Here is a 20,482-nt window from a genome sequence, read left to right as displayed (position 1 = left end):
ACTTCGACAAGGCTTCATATAATCCAGATCAAACTTCACTTAGGTAAGTTCGTTTGATCTGTTAATTTTGTGCTAGTGAGTGTTGACAAGTTGTTTGTATCCTGAAAAACGCCTTACTTCTTGTTGGTTCTTGGATCTACTGTGTGACCTGTTTTTACTAGTATTAATGCCCAGTAGTCTAAAAATCGATATGGTTTTATCAGAAAATGACATTGAAAAAATCAAAGGAATCTTTACCGATCGATTTCTACAAAATATTGCAGAAAAGGTATCCCAAATTGTGGAGAAAAAGTACGCTAATAAATTTAAGGAGCAGGAGCAGTGCATATCGGACCTTCAGCTGGAGGTAACTAAACTAAAATTTGATAATCAAAAAATGGCAAATGCACTGGACGATCAGGAGCATACGTCAAGGAATTACAACGTCAGAATTTTTGGAATACTGGCTGAAAATAATGAAAATCTACGATCAAAGATATAAAATGTTTTTAAACGGATGAATCTAAACATAAATCCCGTGCAAATAAAAAAATGCCATAGAATACCATCAAAAACGCCGTCAGGTAAGCCACCAGCAGTACTCGTGCGGTTTTTCAATGACGATGATCGGTTGACCGTTTTAAAAAATAGAAAAAACCTAAAATCTACAGGTGTGCAAGTGCGTGAAGACCTAACTAAAACTAGGCTGTCCTTGTTAACAGCGGCTACTGCCAAATATACATCTAAAAGTGCTTGGTGTACTAACGGGGTTATTTACATTAAAGTTCGTGATATTGTTCACCGAATCAATAACATGGAAGAACTGGATGCTTTTAGGAAGTAAACGTTTGTACCTTTTTTTATTTCTATAATAAATAATACCAATATTATTTAATCTAGTACTTACGTTGGTATGTTGGTAAAGTATATTAATATTAGATTAATATAGATTAATATGAGAAAGTGTTCTGTTTTTTTTTATGTAAACTTAACTCTTTATCGCATTTTTAAGAAATTGTCTGTACGAATTTTGGGTTAATATTAACTTTGCGGCAGTTGCTACGTTTAGGTTTTTTTTTATTTTTTTTATTTTTCTTTCCTTCCTTTTCCTTCTTTTTCTTCTACTAAATTCTTCTTGTGTTATGCACTGTGCTCATATTAATGTTAGATCTGGAAAAGGAAAGAAAATGTTAGATACTTGGAATAACGGAGAGCTGGCTTAATCCAAATGTAACTTACGAAAGTACTTCTATTAATGGATACCATCTAGTTAGACAAGATCGCATTAATAGTAGGCGAGGAGGTGGGATTGGAACTTATATAAAGTCTAACATTCAGTTTTCCATCTTAAAAAGTGAGTGCCGGGCAATAATTGAACATATATGGGTAAAGGTGGAGATAATGGGTGAATCAATCATTATTATCGGAAATATTTACAGATCTTCTGGAAACAACTGTCAGAAATTTTTAAATTATTTTGAGGATGTTTTAATTAATTTTTACACCGGTGGTAACCAGATTTTGTGTTTTGGTGAATATTTTTTTAACTAACAAAAATTTTACACAATCGTTTTTATTTTTTCGTAGCCTTATTTGAAAAGATATTTTAAAATTAATTTCTCATCAACAGACACTTTTTTCCACTACAATATAGGATTATTGAATTAGCGATACGACGTTTCCCTCCGAGTAACCATCATCAACTTTGTTTTTTTTTTTAATACATCTCTGGGCTATGGATTTTAAAAAAATTCTAGGGTCTCAACGAAGTATCGCACTTATTCGACAAATTCATATTAATGGGGTTTTCCGTAAGAACTCTTATCTTGAGAGAAAATAAAGAGAATTTTTGTTAAGGAAATCATTAAAAGGATTTTTTCGAATAAGTGCATCTTAGAAGCTCTTATAAATTTCAATAAAAAGGCAGTATTTAAAAAACAAACATGTTGATAATTACTCGGAGGCGAAACGGCGCGTCGGATTGCAAATTTAATAACGCTATTTTGTACAGAGGAAAAAGTGCGAAAAAGTACATGTGCGGCGATTTAAAGTAAATTTAAAAATACCTTTTCAAATAAGGCCAAGAAAAAATAAAAACGATTTTGTCAATTATTTTTTTAAATATTCAGAAAATTAAAACAACGCGCTCCGTAAACGGCACAAAGTTACTAACAAATTTTTCCACCAATGTTTCCCATTTTCTATCATTGTGAGAAAAAAAAATTAAGCTAAGATGTGCTAAGCAGGTGTCGCTATGATATTTTCACGCTTGAAATGGTGGTTTGACAACATACTTACGAACCACCAATTTGTGTATCGTGCCATAATAACATGTATTTTTAGGAAAGATTATGAATGCCATCATTCTGCTCACAGAAAAAAATAATGACAATAGGAAGTCGAAAAACTTGCAATGTAAAGCAAGTATTACTATTGTAATTAAACCAACTACGACTGTAACTATAAGAAGACACCAACATATTAAGGTGATTTTTTATATAAAACACTCTTTCGATGGAAAAATATAAATTTATCTATTTTTTTAGGATAATTTACCGGCCATAATTACAATAAAAAATGACCACAGCCACAGCATCAATACTGCTGATATACTCGGTACATTACCTGCCGCACCTAATACAAAATCAGTATTTGAATCATACTTCGATAACGGATTAGGTATAACAGAGGCTATTAATTTTCATATCTCAAAACTTGAACTGGAATAATTGGAAGAAATCGATTTGGCAAAAAGTTCTCTGAATCCAAAATATCGGACAGTAAGATACTGGTATGATTCTTGGCGTACATTGCACCTAGGCCCACGTACTGGTGTTGGTATTTTGGAGGTAAAATTATATGTTTACTTTTTGTTATTTAAGCATCTCAGAAAGTTTTTCTATATTGTAGGAACTAAAATCTAAACAAGAAGAATATGAAAAATTAGAAATTATTGTCCGAATTAATGAAGAACCATTTGCTATTGTTATTATAACACCTGTAATGAAACGCGCTCACCAGTTGAAAACTGCTGGTGATATTGTTTTCGTCGATAGCACTGCATCTTGTGATGCAGAACATAATTCAATAACATTTATGTTAACAGTCACTGTCGCTGGAGCGGTACCCCTAGCTATTATAATAACCAAATCACAAGCTTAGGTTTTAAAGTAATTTGGTTGTTACTTCTGTTCCCCTGTTGCTCTGTGTAGAAGACATATACTGGACATGTCTTGGATATGGACCTGTGAGACCCTCCACAGTTGGCGCATAGAGGTGGTTTATCACTGTTGGGGCACTGGGTAATCTCGTGTTCTTTGTCTTGTGGCAATTTTGAAACTGAACAATACTCTGCTGGGATCTTCGAGATTCCCATCTGACACGTACACTTAGGACCGTCTTAATGTCTCGGTTCAGCTTGGACACTGTTATGCTGGTATCGGTTACAACCAGAAAAAGTTTTTGAGAGGTCCCTTTCATCTCAAAAATTTTCTTTACTGGGATGTTGTGTTCCTCATTTATATCCTGGGCAATGCCTTCAGCTGTAACGTTTCCTTGTAAACCACGCAGTACAAAAGCATGTGTCTTTTCATGCTCCATGGAGTGGGTTTGATAATGAATATTGCTGCTGTTGAATGCTCTAGTTATATTTTTGTCCTCTACCTCATATTTGGGGTAGATTACTACACTATTTTTCGCATACCTGAGCTCCACTCCCATTGGGGCAAGTTTTTGAAGGTCTCTCAGTAGTTCTGCATGTTTTTGTACCATGTAGAACTATAGGAGGTGGAAGGTTGTTTTTGCCCTTGTGCTTTTGCGGAGTTGGTTCAGCCACCTTTTCACCAAATTCTTTATTGGACCTTGGATCCTGTATTTCCCTTTGCAAAGTGGTTTCCTCACATTCCGTTTCCTCTGTTTGTAAAGGAGTGAAGCAGTTCTTGGTTGCCAAAACGTTTTTTTGATGGGGCAACGTAGGCTTGAAATGAAATGTTTTCAGTGGAGTAATAAACTGATCATTGTCTATGGGCATAGGATTATCTCCTGTTGAATTCAATTCAGCAGAAATTTTCTCAGCTAGTTCCCTACCTCCTGAGATGTCAGGCTGTTGGAGTGGGTTGTGAATTGAAAAATACGACATGTCTTTTGGTTCCAAGACATTGGAGGGGCAGTCTTGATATTGGTAGTAGAAGGCTGGGGTTTCATCTTGGCTTTCTTTTCCAAAGCCTGCACTTTAGCTGTCACTAACAATTTTACACGCTTGTTGTCCGGATGCTCAGCGTCGATGTGCGCACAGAAGAGCCTAGTAGTTTAGGTCCTTTTTCGGGAGGGCACTCTCTAAGTTGAGCAGCAAATGCACTACCCTCCTCGCATTTAAAGAGTTTTAAGAATGCGCGCATACCGAGCAAAAAGTTATAAGTATTAGATATGTCAATTTAAAATTAAACGGTCAGTTTTTAAAATTCAATTTAAAAACAATGATAATAATTTATTGAATTTAAACATATGCAGAAAAAATATAAATAACTCATGAATTAAGTTATTTTATTGTAATAGCAAAACTAATGTGATAGTGAGAGACATTGACGTTGTGACAACTTTTGCAGTCGTTGTTTTAGTACTACATGATTGCCAACAGAGGGTGTTGGTATACAGGTTTAAATCCTAAACCTCAGTTCTATTCGGTTATGTAAACATTCTGAATTGTAACCTTAAATTTTAAACTTTATCAGTGAGAACCGAAAATGTTATCAAATATTTGAGAAGTTTGCTAATGACAAATGGCAGCGTGTAGCATAAAGTAATAACTCACAAGGGTTAGAACTTCAAATATAATATTAATATTAATTATTTTTCAATTTTTCAAATACTTCAAATATTAATTATTTTTTTAAACAAATAATATATTAATCAAATAAAAAATTGGCAGATAACATTTTTACATTCCACAATTACAGCAAATTACAAAATACATTAACGTAAACTTATTCATCAGGCATGATAAATGTAGGATTATAGTTGCTATCTTCATATCGGCTAACCTTAATTAATAATTCGGAAGACCGAAAAATGCTAACCAATTCCTCGAAAATTTCTCGTTCAAGGTGAAAATTCCTGTAATCTCGTGCGATGTGTAATTCAATGCATTTCTACAAAATTAATTTAAACGTTAGCGAAAATTCATTTTAGCTGATCCTATAACTCACCCTCATTAGAATTTTAGAATTAGGTAGGTCACCATACACAAATTCATTAATGTCAGATCGAAACATTTTTAATACACTCACGACAATCATAAAATATAACAAATATAGGCCAAGAATTCTGTAATAAAAAATAATATTAATACTAATTTTTAGCAAAAAAATTTTGAGTGAGGGCGTAAGAAATAAAAAAAGTAATACTAGACAACAATCATTTAGGTAAATATCACCATTTTTTATATAAAACAGTTTTACGGTAGAAACTGTTATTAAAGTTGAAACATATCAGAAAATACAGTGATTAACTAGTCCAGCAAACTGTGACCTTAAGCTAGACCATATTAAGTATTTAGCTTTGCTGAGGTCCGCTGGGTTCTTTTTACTATTTGGCTTAGAGGGGAGTTTTGGACCCTGTATGCTTGAAGTTGTGTTGGTAGAGTGTCGTTAAAAAAGATGCCAATTGGTGCCAGACACGATTAAAAAAGTGAAGGTATTAGGAGTAGTTTATAGTTCCTCAGATAGCACAGAAAATAACAGCATCATAGATAGTGGCTATAATAGCAGCCATACCATTTGATAGCTTGATATTAAATTTGCCTTGCCAGCATAGCGCCTAATGAGCTAAAAGCTAAAAGTCACATATTTCAGAAATAAAACGACTGAATTAAAAAAAATTAAAATTGGGTATATAAAAGTAAAATGGGTTTATAATATGAACGACTAAAATATCAGCCCAAACATTTAATTTTTGAGGACACTGAGTATGGTCTTTGAAAAATATCTCTTGAGTTTTAAAATATTTAAAACATTTGTACCTCCCAAATATTGATAACAGTTTTATGGTTGTTGAATACACTTCTAGGTCACTACAAACCATTTCTTCAGTCGTTATTGCTACTGGATCCTTTAGATAGAAGGTTCCTGCACTTTGGTCTGGCATTTAGTAAAATTATTAGTCCAAGAGCTGGTGAATCCTCCGACTAACGGTCTTCCTGTAAGGCTAGAAATTTGTGGAGTGATGAGTCATAGTACACCAAAGCCAACAACAATGACCTGGCAGGCATCAGCCCTGCACGCCATTAGCCCTTTTATTTTTTAAAATGTAAAATAAATAAGATAAAAAACTTACTTCTGTACGCTTCAAAATTTAATACAATTTAGTTTGTTTATTGATAATTATAGAAAAAAATTGACAGGCGATTTTAGTAAGCAAAAATATCTACCAGGTGAATTGAAAGGTGCATAGTTTAGGGGGTGAAATAAACTTTCTCCTGTAAAGTTGAAATTTAAGTATATGTTTGAGTAAGTCTTTTCAAATAAATGTGTACAATGACAGGCGGTTCTGAACAGCATGAGACCTTGACAGGCGAGGGAAAAGATGCTGAGAGCGTGCGAGTAAGAGGCGTAACGTGAATGCATAGAGTGTGAATGTTATTAAATAAAATTAAAAATTATAGATGCAATATTTTTTATTATTTGTTTTGTAATCTACATTATTTTTTACATTAATTATCATCATCATCTGACACTTCTTCACTACTACTTCTTCCATCATAATCCGACTCTTCGATATCGTTTTCCTCCTCTGAAAAGAAAAAAATATTTTAATTAATTAATAATGTTATTAAGAATTGAATATCGCGCTCAATTACGTAAGACTGTATATTGAATCTTATTAAATCAAATAACTGTGTGTTACCTGAAATGTAATCTTCAGTTTCAGTTGACTGTGCTTCGGCAGTATCAGCATTAGTAGGGTCTTGTAAAAGTATGTCGTATACAGATGCAGGAACCGTATCTCCCTCAAACCAATTGAAATCGTAGTGACCATCGATTAAGTTCCAACCATTATTTTCAGGGGTAAGAAACGTTGGTTCCTTTAAATGACTATTCCGCCAGATATTTGAAATATATGCAGCTCTTAATAATTGTTGCAGTTCGCGTTGGAACGGAAGTAGATTTGATGAATCATAACCAATTATTTTTTGCATAAATATGTTGATATTTTTCGTGTCATATGTGGCAAGGAACTTCTCATAACGTGCGTTATCCAATCTTTGACATTTTGATCCGTACATTTGGTACACAAATTTCTCAAGTATTGGAAAAATATCTTCTTTCTTCTCTATTATTTCTACATTTCCTAATGCTGCAAATGCCTTTTGATACTGATGAGATTTTTCTAATATTTTAAAAGGTCTTTTTTTTCCTCTTCTTAAAAACGATGGGTTAAAATCACAACCGGTCAATGCATGAAATCCTGGTAAGCTTTGGCATACCGAGGGTAATAATTTTTCAAACAATTCAGAAACATTTATCCATTTTTTGAAATTGTTGGTGCCATATTCCATGTAGATTTTTAAATGATTATTGCGGAGATGGTCCATGTTGCCGAGCATAAGTATTAAAATGTCTGTGTCGCACGTTTTTATTAACACGTCGGATACATCTTCATCCATTTGGTATATATGGTATATTATTTTTGTATCGGCTTCCTCATGATGTTGGCATGATAAATTTTCGTTGACATTGAAAATAACAGAGTTGTTGTGGACACTATAAGTATAGCATTCTTTGTAATTTAAATTTATTATGGTATTCCCGATGAATGTTGTCATTTCAATAGAGCTCCAGTGTGTAATTAAAAAATCCACAAAAGCTTCTTTGAATTGTATATTGCGAAGTTCTTTAATGAAATCAACAGGTCTAACTTGTTCTGGACCAGTAATTAAATAATTTTTATTCCGTACTTCATGGCGTTGGGCTCGTTCATAATCTTTAATGGACGGCGAAAAATATTGGTCGAAAATAATATCAACTCGTGAAGCATGTGTAGCTGTTAATATCGACATAATTTTTTTCGAAATACCACCGAACGTTTTTGGGATATTTTTAAATGAATGCAGCAAGAAGCATCCATCGAAAATAACAACATTAAAACGTCCTGGGGTCGTATTTTTGAAACCATTCGACTTTGATTCGCATACGAATTTAGAGGATTTCGCACGAAAAATCGATATTCGTATTTTTGACCGCTTCGTATGCGAACTTTTTCGCATACGGTGTGTCGAATGGGTATATACCATTCGAATTTCAAAGTTCGTGTGCGATTCTGCCACTCGTCTTGTTTTGATTTTAAACTAGCTTTGTTTTTTTTTAATTTGTGAGTTGGTTAAGTATTTTCGTAGTGTTTTTTGTTGTTTATTGAAAAAAAAATAACAATAATCAAATGGCAAGATTAAACAATCTTGTGCAAAGAAACGTCGTCGATGCACTGGAAGAGACTAAAACTCTGGCAGATAGAAGGAATAGGATGTACTCTTCATTTCTTGACCCATTTGAAATGTATGCAGATGCTCAATTTAATAAATTATATAGATTAAGCAAGCCTATTACGATCGAATGATTAAGCTTATTACGATGATGTGCTCTTTATGTGCTCCAGAGACTGTATAATCTGTCCGCTAGTTTTATCCACAAGGCTTGTGCAGTTTTAGCCGAAAAATGTTGGGTGAATTTGCCCGACTTTAATTCCGGGTGCTCTTCCATAAATGAAATTAGTTCTTTCTTTCGCTCGCTCGACACAAAACCGCAATATTTTTAATTTTTTTAATTCATTAAAAAAAAAGTCAATTCGCAAAAATCCAAGAAACGCCATGAAAAAACCTCAAAATTCCCTGATGTTTTTAAACTTACATTTTAGGTTAGGTTAAAAAATCTTTATCGTCTTCATCCCGGTTGACACGGCCTCCAATAGCACTCGACTTTGCTACGTTGCCACTACATTTCATGTTCGCATGCGAATGAAATTTCGAATGCTGTTCAAAAATGCACTTTTTAATTCGTGTGCGAATTTTGCCGCTCGACTTTGTTCGCATTCGAAGATTCTCGCATGGTTTCGAAAATACGGCCCCTGGTACTTCGTCACTGCTAACGTTTGCCTTCAAAACTTTAACCATTACTGATTTTTGAGTTTTATGTATTGTTCCATCTTCATGACACAGTGACATTGGAACATATGTAATGGGGTATGATAATGTTTTTTCTACATCGATCTGACATTGTATTGACAGCGCTAGCAGACGGCCAAATAAATCACGTTGGAAGCGGATTTCATGAACCTTACCACCTGCTTTGATTTTGTTCTTTTTTTCAGAGGCAAAATTCATAATTTTCACCTGTTTAATTGTTTCTTCAAATCTTTTTCCATTCAGTGAACATTCGGTAATAAATTTTTCTTTCCACTTTTCGCTTGATTCTATAAAATTTAATAAATAATCTTGTACTGCGATCGAAGCTATTTCACACTATATGCATTCACGTTACGCCTCTTACTCGCACTCTCTCAGCATCTTTCTCCTCGCCTGTCAAGGTCTTATGCTGTTCAGAATCGCCTGTCATTGTACACATTTATTTGAAAAGACTTACTCAAACACATACTTAAATTTCAACTTTACAGGAGAAAGTTTATTTCACCCCCTAAACTATGCATCTTTCAATTCACCTGGTAGATACTTTTGCTTACTAAAATCGCCTGTCAATTTTTTTCCATAATTATCAATAAATAAACTAAATTGTATTAAATTTTGAAGCTTACAGAAGTAAGTTTTTTTATCTTATTTATTTTACATTTAAAAAAATAAAAGGGCTAATGGCGTGCAGTGCTGATGCCTGCCAGGTCATTGTTGTTGGCCTTGGTGTACTATGACTCATCACTCCACAAATTTCTAGCCTTACAGGAAGATCGTTAGTCGGAGGGTTCACTAGCTCTCCTACTATATGAAAACAAAGGGATCAAAATTCTAAACCACATTTAAATTGTTTTTTCACATGAAATCGACTATTTTCAAATGTAATTAAAAACAAATCATAAAACCATTGAATAATTTTAACTTTAAAAGGAAGGAGTATAAATAGCCATAATAAGTTATGAAAAAAATAATAGCGCGTGCCGTCACACACAGTGCCACAGTGCCGGCAAAGTGAGGTATGTCGATATTATTGTTATTCGTTAAAAAATAAAAACTTGTACTCTGGGATTTTTCTGAAGCTGGATACTTTGGATCAACTTTTCCTTTACTCTAAATTAAATTTATATAATTTTTAAAATATTTCAGCGAAGCTTCTAGGTTCTTATGTATTTATCGGATAGATTTCAAACGGTTGAAATTGGTGGATACTCATTTAATGTGACCTCCAACAAATCCGGGGTTCCACAAATATCTATGGTACGTTCCTTACTTTCAACGTAATCGTCTTTTGAACTGTAGAAAGTCAGACGTTTTAAAAACGAGTTTTAATAAAAAAGCTTAAATTAAAAATAAATAATAAACATTACCGTTTGTTTCAACAGCTCGAAATTTGAGCCTAATTGAATGAAGATTTAAGACTTGAGAGTCATGTTAAAGGTATTAAGCATCTCGAGGGTTGGCGAATCTTCCGGTCAAACAGACTGATCTACCTAATATAAGTATGACTAAATCATTTAGCCTGTCCAAGCGAGGGGTGGTTAAAACCAAAAGTAAAGACCGCTTTAGTGTTAAAAAATCTTTTTAACAGCTAAGACTGGAGAAAGTTATTATCTTTTGATTTATGTAAAAATGTATAGGAAATATCATTTAACAAAGGTAAATTTTTCACATTTTCTCGAAAACGCAATGTTTAATTTTTTTTGTTTTTACCATTTTAATCAATAGAAAAAAATCCTACTAGTTTGCTAACTTCACCGACCCTGTATCTTAAATATTCAAAAATACAACAATAATGCCGACTTAATCAGAGGTTCCCTATATAAATTTTTTTTTTGTATATACATATGTTTTTTTTTTAAATTTTAAGCCCATATGCCAAATTTATTAGGTGGAATATAGATTGTCACTGTATTGGTAAAAGCAGCTTTTTAGTTAAGACTTCGTCTGTTGTTTTTTGTTTATTATATCATTTAAAAAAAATATATATTGTTAATCTATATTATACTATTGATACCTTTCTGGTTTTCTTTTTCTTTTGGTATGGAAGAGATGAAAAATAGACATAGATATAAAATTTCGTGCAACCTTGCATTCCTAGGGTAGTGAAATAATGTTTAATAGCAAATTGTAGTTAACGATTTTGTAGCCTAATATAGAAAAAAGTATTAGTATTAATTCTTCACTTACCCTCCTTTTGTAAGGAAATTAATAATATTTCCAGAGAAGACCTTTTCACTGAACACATATATTATTACATAATTGCAGTCGTTATACACTAAATTTTTAAGATAAAACTTGTAGTTGGGGTCTTCCATATTGCATTCTTCTTGTATTTCGAACCTGTAACAGTAAAACATTGTTTTTTGTTTTATTTAATGGAAATTAAATTATAAAGACTAATAAAAGCTTTCGAATGTACCAATATTGTTCCGTTTCTTGGCTACGACGTAGTGTAAGTAACATATTTCTGTATTTGTTTGCATCTCGGATATCTAAGTTAATATTGTCCGATTCTAGAAAGAGAATGTCTTTTGAGAACTTTCATTTAATCAATACCTTAAATATGAACCTTTCGTGTGTTCCCCACTTTCCATAAGTTGAAGGGATTGTGCTTCTCCACCTCCCGAAATCATCAAGAACTTTGGGAAAACTAGGGGTAAAGTAAGGACATCTTCGCTTTTATTTTTTAAAATATTCAATAATATTCCTCGATTTGCATTGGGTAACGGTGGTATTTCAATAATGTCTCTATAATTGTGCTTAGTCTCATCCCCTTTTTCATCAATGTGAATGTAAGATAGTTCAAAAGTAATAGTAAAGATATAGCCTAGAAATAATTAGCCTTTAAAAGTAAATAAGTAATTAATTTTTTTACTTACTGCTTTCTAAAAGTTTACAAATTTCTGAAACGGAACCCGGAGACATATCCCATGGAGTAAAACTGTACCCTGTCCATTTTATCACCACTATATCTTCCGCTTTAAATGTATCAAAGATATCTTTGGAGGCGCTGATGCTATTAAAGTTTGAACTAAGGTTTCGGTACTCTTCTGATGTTAATCTAGAAGGTTTTATTAAGAGATTATTTATTAATTCTTCATATTAACTGATTTTTATTCAAAAAAACCTTTAGTTTCCTAATAAATAAATAAATAATGGCTTTATTTGTACTTTTCAATAGTGTATATAGGCGAAGTCTAGCCAAAGGCTAATCTACTTAACCTATTTAAAAAAAGTAAGCAAAATTATTTTAGATAGCACAACAGAAAGAAAAAAAATTAACATTTGTAATGGTAACACTAATATTAATATAAAAATAAACAGATATATACCCATTGGTCCATAAAAAACAAAAAATTATAAAATAAGAAATACCTACTGACAATTTAGCTATTCCGTTTTGTTAAAAAATGCAGCTTTAGTTTTTTCTTGAAACCCGCCACTGACATTTCTTTTATAGGATGCGGAACAAGGTCATTGTAAATTGCCACAGCATTATACATAAAACTACGACGAAAGAAGGCTGTTCGATATCTAGGAATTGACAACTTATTTATAAATCTCAGATTTGCATCATGTAAATTTTTCCGAAAAGTAAGTTTTTTGCGGAGGTAGGGAGGAGTAGACGACGCTAGCAGTCTATGCACAAAAACCGCCATTTGCAAAGAGAATAGATTTTCCACGCGCAGCCAACCAAGTTCACACAGCCTTGCAGAGACTCTATCATACTTTCTTAGTCCATAAATATATCTGCAGCATTGATTTTGCAGCTTTTGCAAACGGTACGCAGTGATTTTGTCTAAACATGGATAATAAACAATATTGCAGTAATTCATAATAGGTAATACTAAAGACTCACACAGTTTTTTCCTTACCTTAAAATTAATTATATTTCTGTTTGCATACAATGGCTTTAAAGAATAGTATGACTTTTTAATAACATTAGAAACGTGTAACTTAAAGCGCAATTCATCATCCAAAAGCAATCCAAGATTTTTTGCACATTTAACCATACTTAGCTGATTACCTCCCACAAAAAGCTTTAAACCGTCCAATGCTATTCTTTTTTTGTTCTTAGAAGTAAAGCACATAACACAACACTTTGAAGGATTGAGTTTTAAATTATTTTGAGAGGAAAAGAAGGAAATTCTAGAAAGATCGTCGTTTATTTTATTTGATGCCTCCAATACAGATTCAGCTTTAAAAGAATGATAAATTTGCATATCATCCGCGAACCCCTGGATCTGGCAGTATTTTACAACTTTAAACAAATCCGAAACATACATCAGAAATAAGAGAGGTCCCAAAACAAATCCCTGAGGTACCCCAGATGTTATATATTTGATATTTGAAAAAGTCTGATCTTCCAAGACCACCATTTGCCTTCTGTTGCATAAGTAGGATTTAAAAAACATTTGGGAAACATTATCAAAGCCATAATAAGCCAATTTTGCCAAAAGCAAATGATGATCCAAAGTGTCAAATGCTTTGGAAAAATCAAGCATTATAAGTGCTGTGGAGTCACCTTTATCCATTGCAGAAATTATCTCTTGGGTAACGTTTAGTAAGACAGATGTCGTGCTATGCTGTTTTCTAAACCCAGATTGCTTATGCGGAATAATATTATTGGAGGTGAGAAAGTCATAAATTTGCGGCTGTATAAACTTTTTTAATACTTTACATCAATGAGTGTTTGTGCCATAGCAGCAATACGAGTAGGCTCATTTATTAACTGAGTAAAATCATAAGCTGTAAGACAATCAAGTAAAATATTATTTGTAAAATGATTAACATTAACATCACCCAGGATGATAATATTCTCATACTGTAGACATGCATGTGATGATATATCATCAAAACATTCAACACAACGCCCTAAATCTGACCTTGGTGGTCTATAGACTGCTCCAACAAGAAAAATTGTTTTGCCTATATTTACTTTAATAAACAAACACTCTAAATCATCAGAAAAGTCAATGTCAGCAAAAACTAAAGAGCTTTCAAAAATGTGTCGTACATAGATAGCCACGCCCCCACCCCTACCACGTGTATTCTTTACATATAATTTGTAGTTCGGGATCAGAAAATTATCAGCCTCAGAATCGCTCAGCCAGCTTTCAGAAATACACATAATGTCAGTATTGGTTAACGTAATTAAATTTACAAAATGATCAAAGCCTGTAAACAGTGATCGGACATTTAGATGCCAAAAATTAACATTTTTAACCGTATTAGCTTCCATATCAGTTTACCAAAAATACACAGCAGACCAACAAATTATAACAAAACAAAAGAAAAACAAATCAAATTAAAAAAAAAGGAAAAAAACTTCTAAATTAGGTTAAATTGGCACAAGAAGGAAATCTAAGAAAAAATAAACAAAAAGAAGTTTATCATAAGTGCCTCTGACCCTATAAATAAATAGACCTATAACATATAAACATATTTGCACATTTGCACATATAAAAAAAGTATATATATATAAATTCAAATTATTTTCTATATATATATATATATATATATATATATATATATATATATATATATATATATATATATATATATATGTAATAAGTTTAAACCTAGGCAATAATACATATTGCAAATTAGTGGTAAAATAACAAGAGCAAAAGGAAAAAAAATATATAGTATAAAAAGAATTCCACCACCCTAGAAATTCTTACTATAAATCTATGGTAATTGATATAACGATTTGCTAAAGAGTACCTTGTTTAAATGGAATTTAAGCCATCTTCGTCCTGAACTCTGTGCACAATGCCCCGATGTTTAATATAGATATACCCATGTATACACCACACATTTTGTTTTGAGAATTTATTCGCGGCACTTTTAAGTAACATCTGTCTTATTTTAGTAAGATCCTCCTGTAACACGACACCCGTATTTTTGAGATGTTTTCGGTTCTTTAACAATACAGATTTTTTGTTTACATCGAAAAATTCTACCATCACGATTGGTGGCTTATCATTGTGGCCCGGCATATTTTGTTTCATGCGAAAACACCTATTAATATCTGATTCACGAAGGTCACTGTTTTATATTCTATGCGTAGGTCATTAACTTCTTTTTTTGTCGATGAAAGTTCCTGTTCCATTTTCTTTAGTTTTTCCTTAAATTTTTCCTCTATCTTACCAAAAATGCCATCGACCAATTTCTGATAAAATTCGCCGCTCTGAGATTCCTCGGCAAACACCTTTCTAATGGATTCCAGGTCTCCACGACTTAATACCATGGTAGCTGAACTAGTGTTACTAGATAGAATTCGCAATAAAATTTATTCTTACAAATCTTTTACTAGGAAAACTTATTAAAAATTTGAGGACATAGGCACGCACCGTTTGTTTATTCAAGGAGCGCCATCTACGACTGATCCTAATGCCAGAATATGTATTTTTTTAGCGTAATGTATCGAACTTTATGCAATACAGATCCGCATTATGTCCGCTTATTTCTTATAATACGCAGTACGCACACAGAAAATGTTCTATAACATAAAACAAATTTAACAATTTGACAATCATTTAATAAATGGGTGTTAATTTTGTGTTCCATGTTTTCATTTACGTTTTGTTTATACAAAATATACAGGGTCATAAAATATATTTAACATAAGTTTGATGTCAGGAAACATTATCAGGAGACTTTATCTTCCTAGTCTTGGCATCTTTTCGTATTATATTGATTTTAAATTAGTAATTAAATTAGAAAGAAGTCCAATGATGTAAGATCGGGGATCTTGTTTAACTTAATAAACTTCTTTTAAATTAATTTCGTTTAATAAATACTGTGAAAATTTAATGGGAAAAAGGGTGGAAACATTTTATTACAAGACGTGCCTAAATATATATTTTTTGTAAATCGTGTATGACTTCATGAAAACCAATAAGGATTATTTGTATACCAATCCTACTATTTTGTGAATTTACCGCATCATACGTAAGTAAAGTAAAATGTGGTCTCTCCTTCCCTTTTTTTTGACAATAGGCAGAGGCAGTCCTAATCAATGGCATTCTCGAACGCCTCAGTTTAATTCTGTCGAATATAGCCTTTGGCGACATCTCAAATCCAAAGTTTATACCGCAGATATTACCAGTTAAGAGAAACTTTTTTTACCGAATCGAGGATGCATGCAAAATAATTTAGAGTTTTTTTTTGAAAGTAAGTAAATCAACTTGTTTTGAGAGCCAGAAAATTCATAGAGCAAAATACTAGCAAAATTTTAAGCAGTTGTTAGGTTTTTTAAGTTTTTGTCCATTATTTAATAAAGTGTTATTTTATTACTAGGAACATTTAATCTCATTTTTAACTTTTTTACTAATTTAATTACTTACATTATTTGTTTTAAACATGAAATCGTTAATAACTACACATATTCTTTGCTAAATTTTGCAATATAAAGTATGATCCTAAGACAAGCTGTAATTTTTTTCAAGAACAGACATACGTCTATCTAAATTTTTAGTCCAAAATATGTATCTATTAGCAAAATAGCGATAAATGCATATCTGATTTATTTGACGTCTTTAAAGATTTTTTAACTCATTAACTTGATTTTTTTATGAAAGTTTTAGGTTGAATTAGGTTAAAAGAAATAAAGCCATATATTTTTAACCATATTTCTTTCTTAATTCGCTAACAAAAGAAATTGTTAAAATTTGCAAATATAATTTATGCTTTGATTTTTATATTATATATATTTTTTTTAATTTAATTATTAGAAATAATTCATTATCAGCCGTAGATGCTAGTAGATACTTTAAATGTTCTGGAAAGAACAATCAGAGTGATACATAAATATGGATATCATCCTTACAAAATGCTGCCAGTACAAAAACTAATAGATAGCCATAAAATAAGGAGGCTATAGCTTATTATCGTGATATGTTAGACATGAAAAACTGAAATTACGAGACAGTTTTACCACTAATCAAGACTCTTCTTTTTACTTTCGACACGTGATTTGCTAGGAATATTTGTATCTTCGGGAGGAAATTAAAACTAAACTAAAACTACTTACAAATCTCCTTATATACTAATCATGTAACTAATAGAGCGGAAAAGGCAATGAAGCATGAACAACTAGACTTTTTTTAATTACGCTATGGCATAGCCAAACAAATCTTAAACATTAACTAAACTACAGGGTGTCCGGAAAAAGGAGGCTAATCCGCCGGCCACATATGGGGTGGACCAAAATAATGCGACTTTCGTTATGCCATTTTTTAATTGGGCGCTCTATATTCAATATACAGAGCGTCAAAATAAGAAATATAGAATTTTTTTTTTTAAATAAGTTGAGTGTTTCATAAGATAATAAATTAAAATTTGGTACGAGAGAGTTTTTTTGGAACGAGAAATTGAAATCCGTTCACGGATTAGCTATACCTTGCAGAGGGCGCCACCTGCGGTATATTGCATGTGTTAAAAATACCAAAACTTTTTTGTTTCCCTATATAATAAAGTTCTAGTAAAAAATTCTAATTATCCAATCTTTTCCTGTAAAAAAAGTATTCTTAGTAAATGTCGGCCTGAGAATCCGTTTATTAGATATCTTAATTTTAAAATCTAGATACTTCTTTCTAAACAAATTGGCTGACCTCGGGATCCAATAACTTTTTACGTACTGTCAAAGTAACAAATTTAGACGCTTCTGACGCACTTTACAAGCTTCTCAATTACTACTAAAATAAATCTACGTTTTTAATTACATATTTGTATTTAGTGTGTTTTCTTACAATTTATAAAACCATAATAATTCATAGACCAAGAAATGCGCCCTTTTCCGAAATGGCGGATATGTTTTTGATGTTTGGCAAGTTTTAAATATTATTGTAAACGGTAAATACCTGTCAATTCTTAACTAGGAAAATGTGACTCCAATGCTAGTTTAGCCGCTAGACGCTATACCCAGACATTCCCAAATCGATTTCATCCCAAAAGAAAATATTTTTTAAATTTGATTAACTGCCTAAGGGAGACTGGAAGTTTCATCGAAAGACAGAAGGGTAATTGCGGCGGACCTCGTGCGGTGCAATTAGGGCAAGAGGAAGAAATTTTAAAAAATTGTCGAAGAATCACCAAACAATAGTACTAGGGTTTTGGCTGAACGGGTGAGAATTGAGAAAACCGAGACATATAATATTTTACGGAGATCAACAACTTTACCCATTTCATCTTCACCCGAATACCCGACGATCCCGAGGCAAGCCTTGCTTTTTGTACATGGTTATGTGAAATGAATAATAAAAATGTGGATTTTTATAAAATCCACATGTTTATTATGTATTTATTAATCGCCCTTATAGGGCGATTCTGTTTACTGACGAGGCCACGTTCACGAGAAACAGCATGACAAATATCCATAACGCACACATATTGGATCAAGAGAATCCTAGGGCCATAGTTGAGACACATTATCAAGTGGGCAGGTAGGTGTTCTGGATTACTTTCTTTTAGGACCTGTCATTTTACCAGGTAATTTGGCTGATGATTAATTTCTGTTGTTTCTACAAGAAATACTGCCCGATTTGCTTGATGATTTGGGGATGTTTGGGGATGTATGAAAGACTTCATGATAATTTAAGGGAAAGAATCATTGCAGCTGGAGAGTATTTCAGGTTGAAACCAAATATTTTTCAAAGCCTTAGATTTTCATTAATAAAGAGGGCTCGTATGTGTATACAAACAAATAGGGGTCACGTAGACAAATAATCTAGGGTGATTATTCTATGATTTTTATTATAATAAGTAATTTGGCATTAATTTAGAAAAAATAATTTACGTTTATTTTGTTAACTTGTTAAAATGTATCTAGTTTGTAAAATTAAGATATCTAATAAACGGATTCTCAGGCCAACATTTACAAAGAATACTTTTTTTACAAGAAAAGATTGGATAATTAGAATTTTTTACTAGAACTTTATTATACAGGGGTACAAAAAAGTTTTGGCATTTTTAACACATGCAATATACCGCAGGTGGCGCCCTCTGCGAGGTAATAATTATAATTTCTCGTTTCAAGTTAACCCCCCACACCAAATTTTAATTTAATATCTTATGAAACACTCGACTTATTGAAAAAAAAACGATTTTATATTTCTCATTTTGACGCCCTGTATATTGAATACCGAGCGCCCAATTAAAAAATGGCATAACGAAAGTCTCATTATTTTGGTCCCACCTATATGTGGCCGGCGGATTGGCCTCCTTTTTCCGGACACCCTGTATATAATTGACTATAAGGGTTTGGACCATTATCCCTGTAAAGAATGTATTTTTTTTGATTTTTGAATATTGCTAATCTTCGCATGCATCCATTTTCTATTGTTATTAACTGGTTTAAGTAATTTTATTAATTTTAATTTTAAGTTGTTTATCCCTATTAAGTGACCAGTATTTAAAACATGTTAAGCTACCCTTGACTTTTCAACTTTTCCATATTTCACATGAGCCACATGTTCTTTAAATCTGACATTAATTGATCTTCTGGTTTTTTCTATGTACTTTTTATCACAATCGTTGCAATTAATCTCATAGATGCCAGACTTTTCAATGGTCTTTATTTTATATTTTGGGTTTCCTAAAAGATTTCGTAACTTGGCCAAACTTAGATAGATTATTTGATAGACCATTCTTAGACCTAAGTCTTTGAAAACCCTATCAAAGCCTCTCGTCAAGATAGGATCGTGGTGGATCGTATGGTATTGCAACAAAAGTTTTATTTTCATCTTTTTGAAATGTGTTAGAGTTTTTAAGATTAACTTTAAACCTATGTCTTCTAATTAGCTTATCAATAATCTTATCGTCATGACCATTGACCCTAGCAATTGTTTTAATTGTTGCTTTTTCTTTATAAAATCTGCTATTACTTAGAGGAAATTCGACCAAATGATCTATCAAGAAATGCATGCTAGCCATTTTATGTTGAAAACAATGGCTAGACTCACTAGTTATGTATCTAAAAGTATTTTTTTCTTTTCTATAAATATCAAATTCTAACTTATTATATTATTTGTTTCTTGTTCGAAGGTAAATTTAATAGATGGAAAACAGTTATTGACTTGTTCGGCAAAAGTATCAATATTGCATTTACTTTTGTCGAACACGGCAAACACACCATCAACATGTCTTAACCAAACTCGTGGAAAGTATTGGAATATATTTTTTGCATTTAACTCAAAACGGTTCATAAAGAGCTCTGCTAGATAGGGAGAGAGGCAATTACCCATGGCTGTACCTTCTAGTTGTTTATAGTATGAGTTGTAGGGTTGCCAACCCTCCCGATTTAGGCGGGAGCCTCCCGCTTTTTTA

General features: G+C 32.4%; 1 protein-coding gene across 3 annotated transcripts in view; it reads right to left on the bottom strand.

Moving 5' to 3' along the window:
• Positions 1–4,859: 4,859 nt before the first annotated feature.
• Positions 4,860–20,482, bottom strand: part of LOC126741170 (piezo-type mechanosensitive ion channel component-like) — a 213,716-nt gene continuing 198,093 nt past the window's right edge. For all 3 annotated transcript variants that reach the window (XM_050447517.1, XM_050447518.1, XM_050447519.1), the window contains 6 exons: positions 12,031–12,212; positions 11,721–11,978; positions 11,571–11,664; positions 11,339–11,491; positions 5,184–5,301; positions 4,860–5,126 (listed from right to left, as the gene is read on the bottom strand). In XM_050447517.1, the coding sequence (XP_050303474.1) occupies positions 4,962–5,126; positions 5,184–5,301; positions 11,339–11,491; positions 11,571–11,664; positions 11,721–11,978; positions 12,031–12,212 (970 nt within the window). In that variant the 3' untranslated portion in view covers positions 4,860–4,961. The remainder of the gene's footprint in view (positions 5,127–5,183; positions 5,302–11,338; positions 11,492–11,570; positions 11,665–11,720; positions 11,979–12,030; positions 12,213–20,482) is intronic.

The sequence above is a fragment of the Anthonomus grandis genome, chromosome 10 (assembly GCF_022605725.1).
Source record: "Anthonomus grandis grandis chromosome 10, icAntGran1.3, whole genome shotgun sequence".
NCBI lineage: Eukaryota > Metazoa > Arthropoda > Insecta > Coleoptera > Curculionidae > Anthonomus > Anthonomus grandis.
The sequence above is the reverse complement of the archived record's forward strand: the minus strand, read 5'-3'. Positions and strand labels throughout refer to the sequence as shown.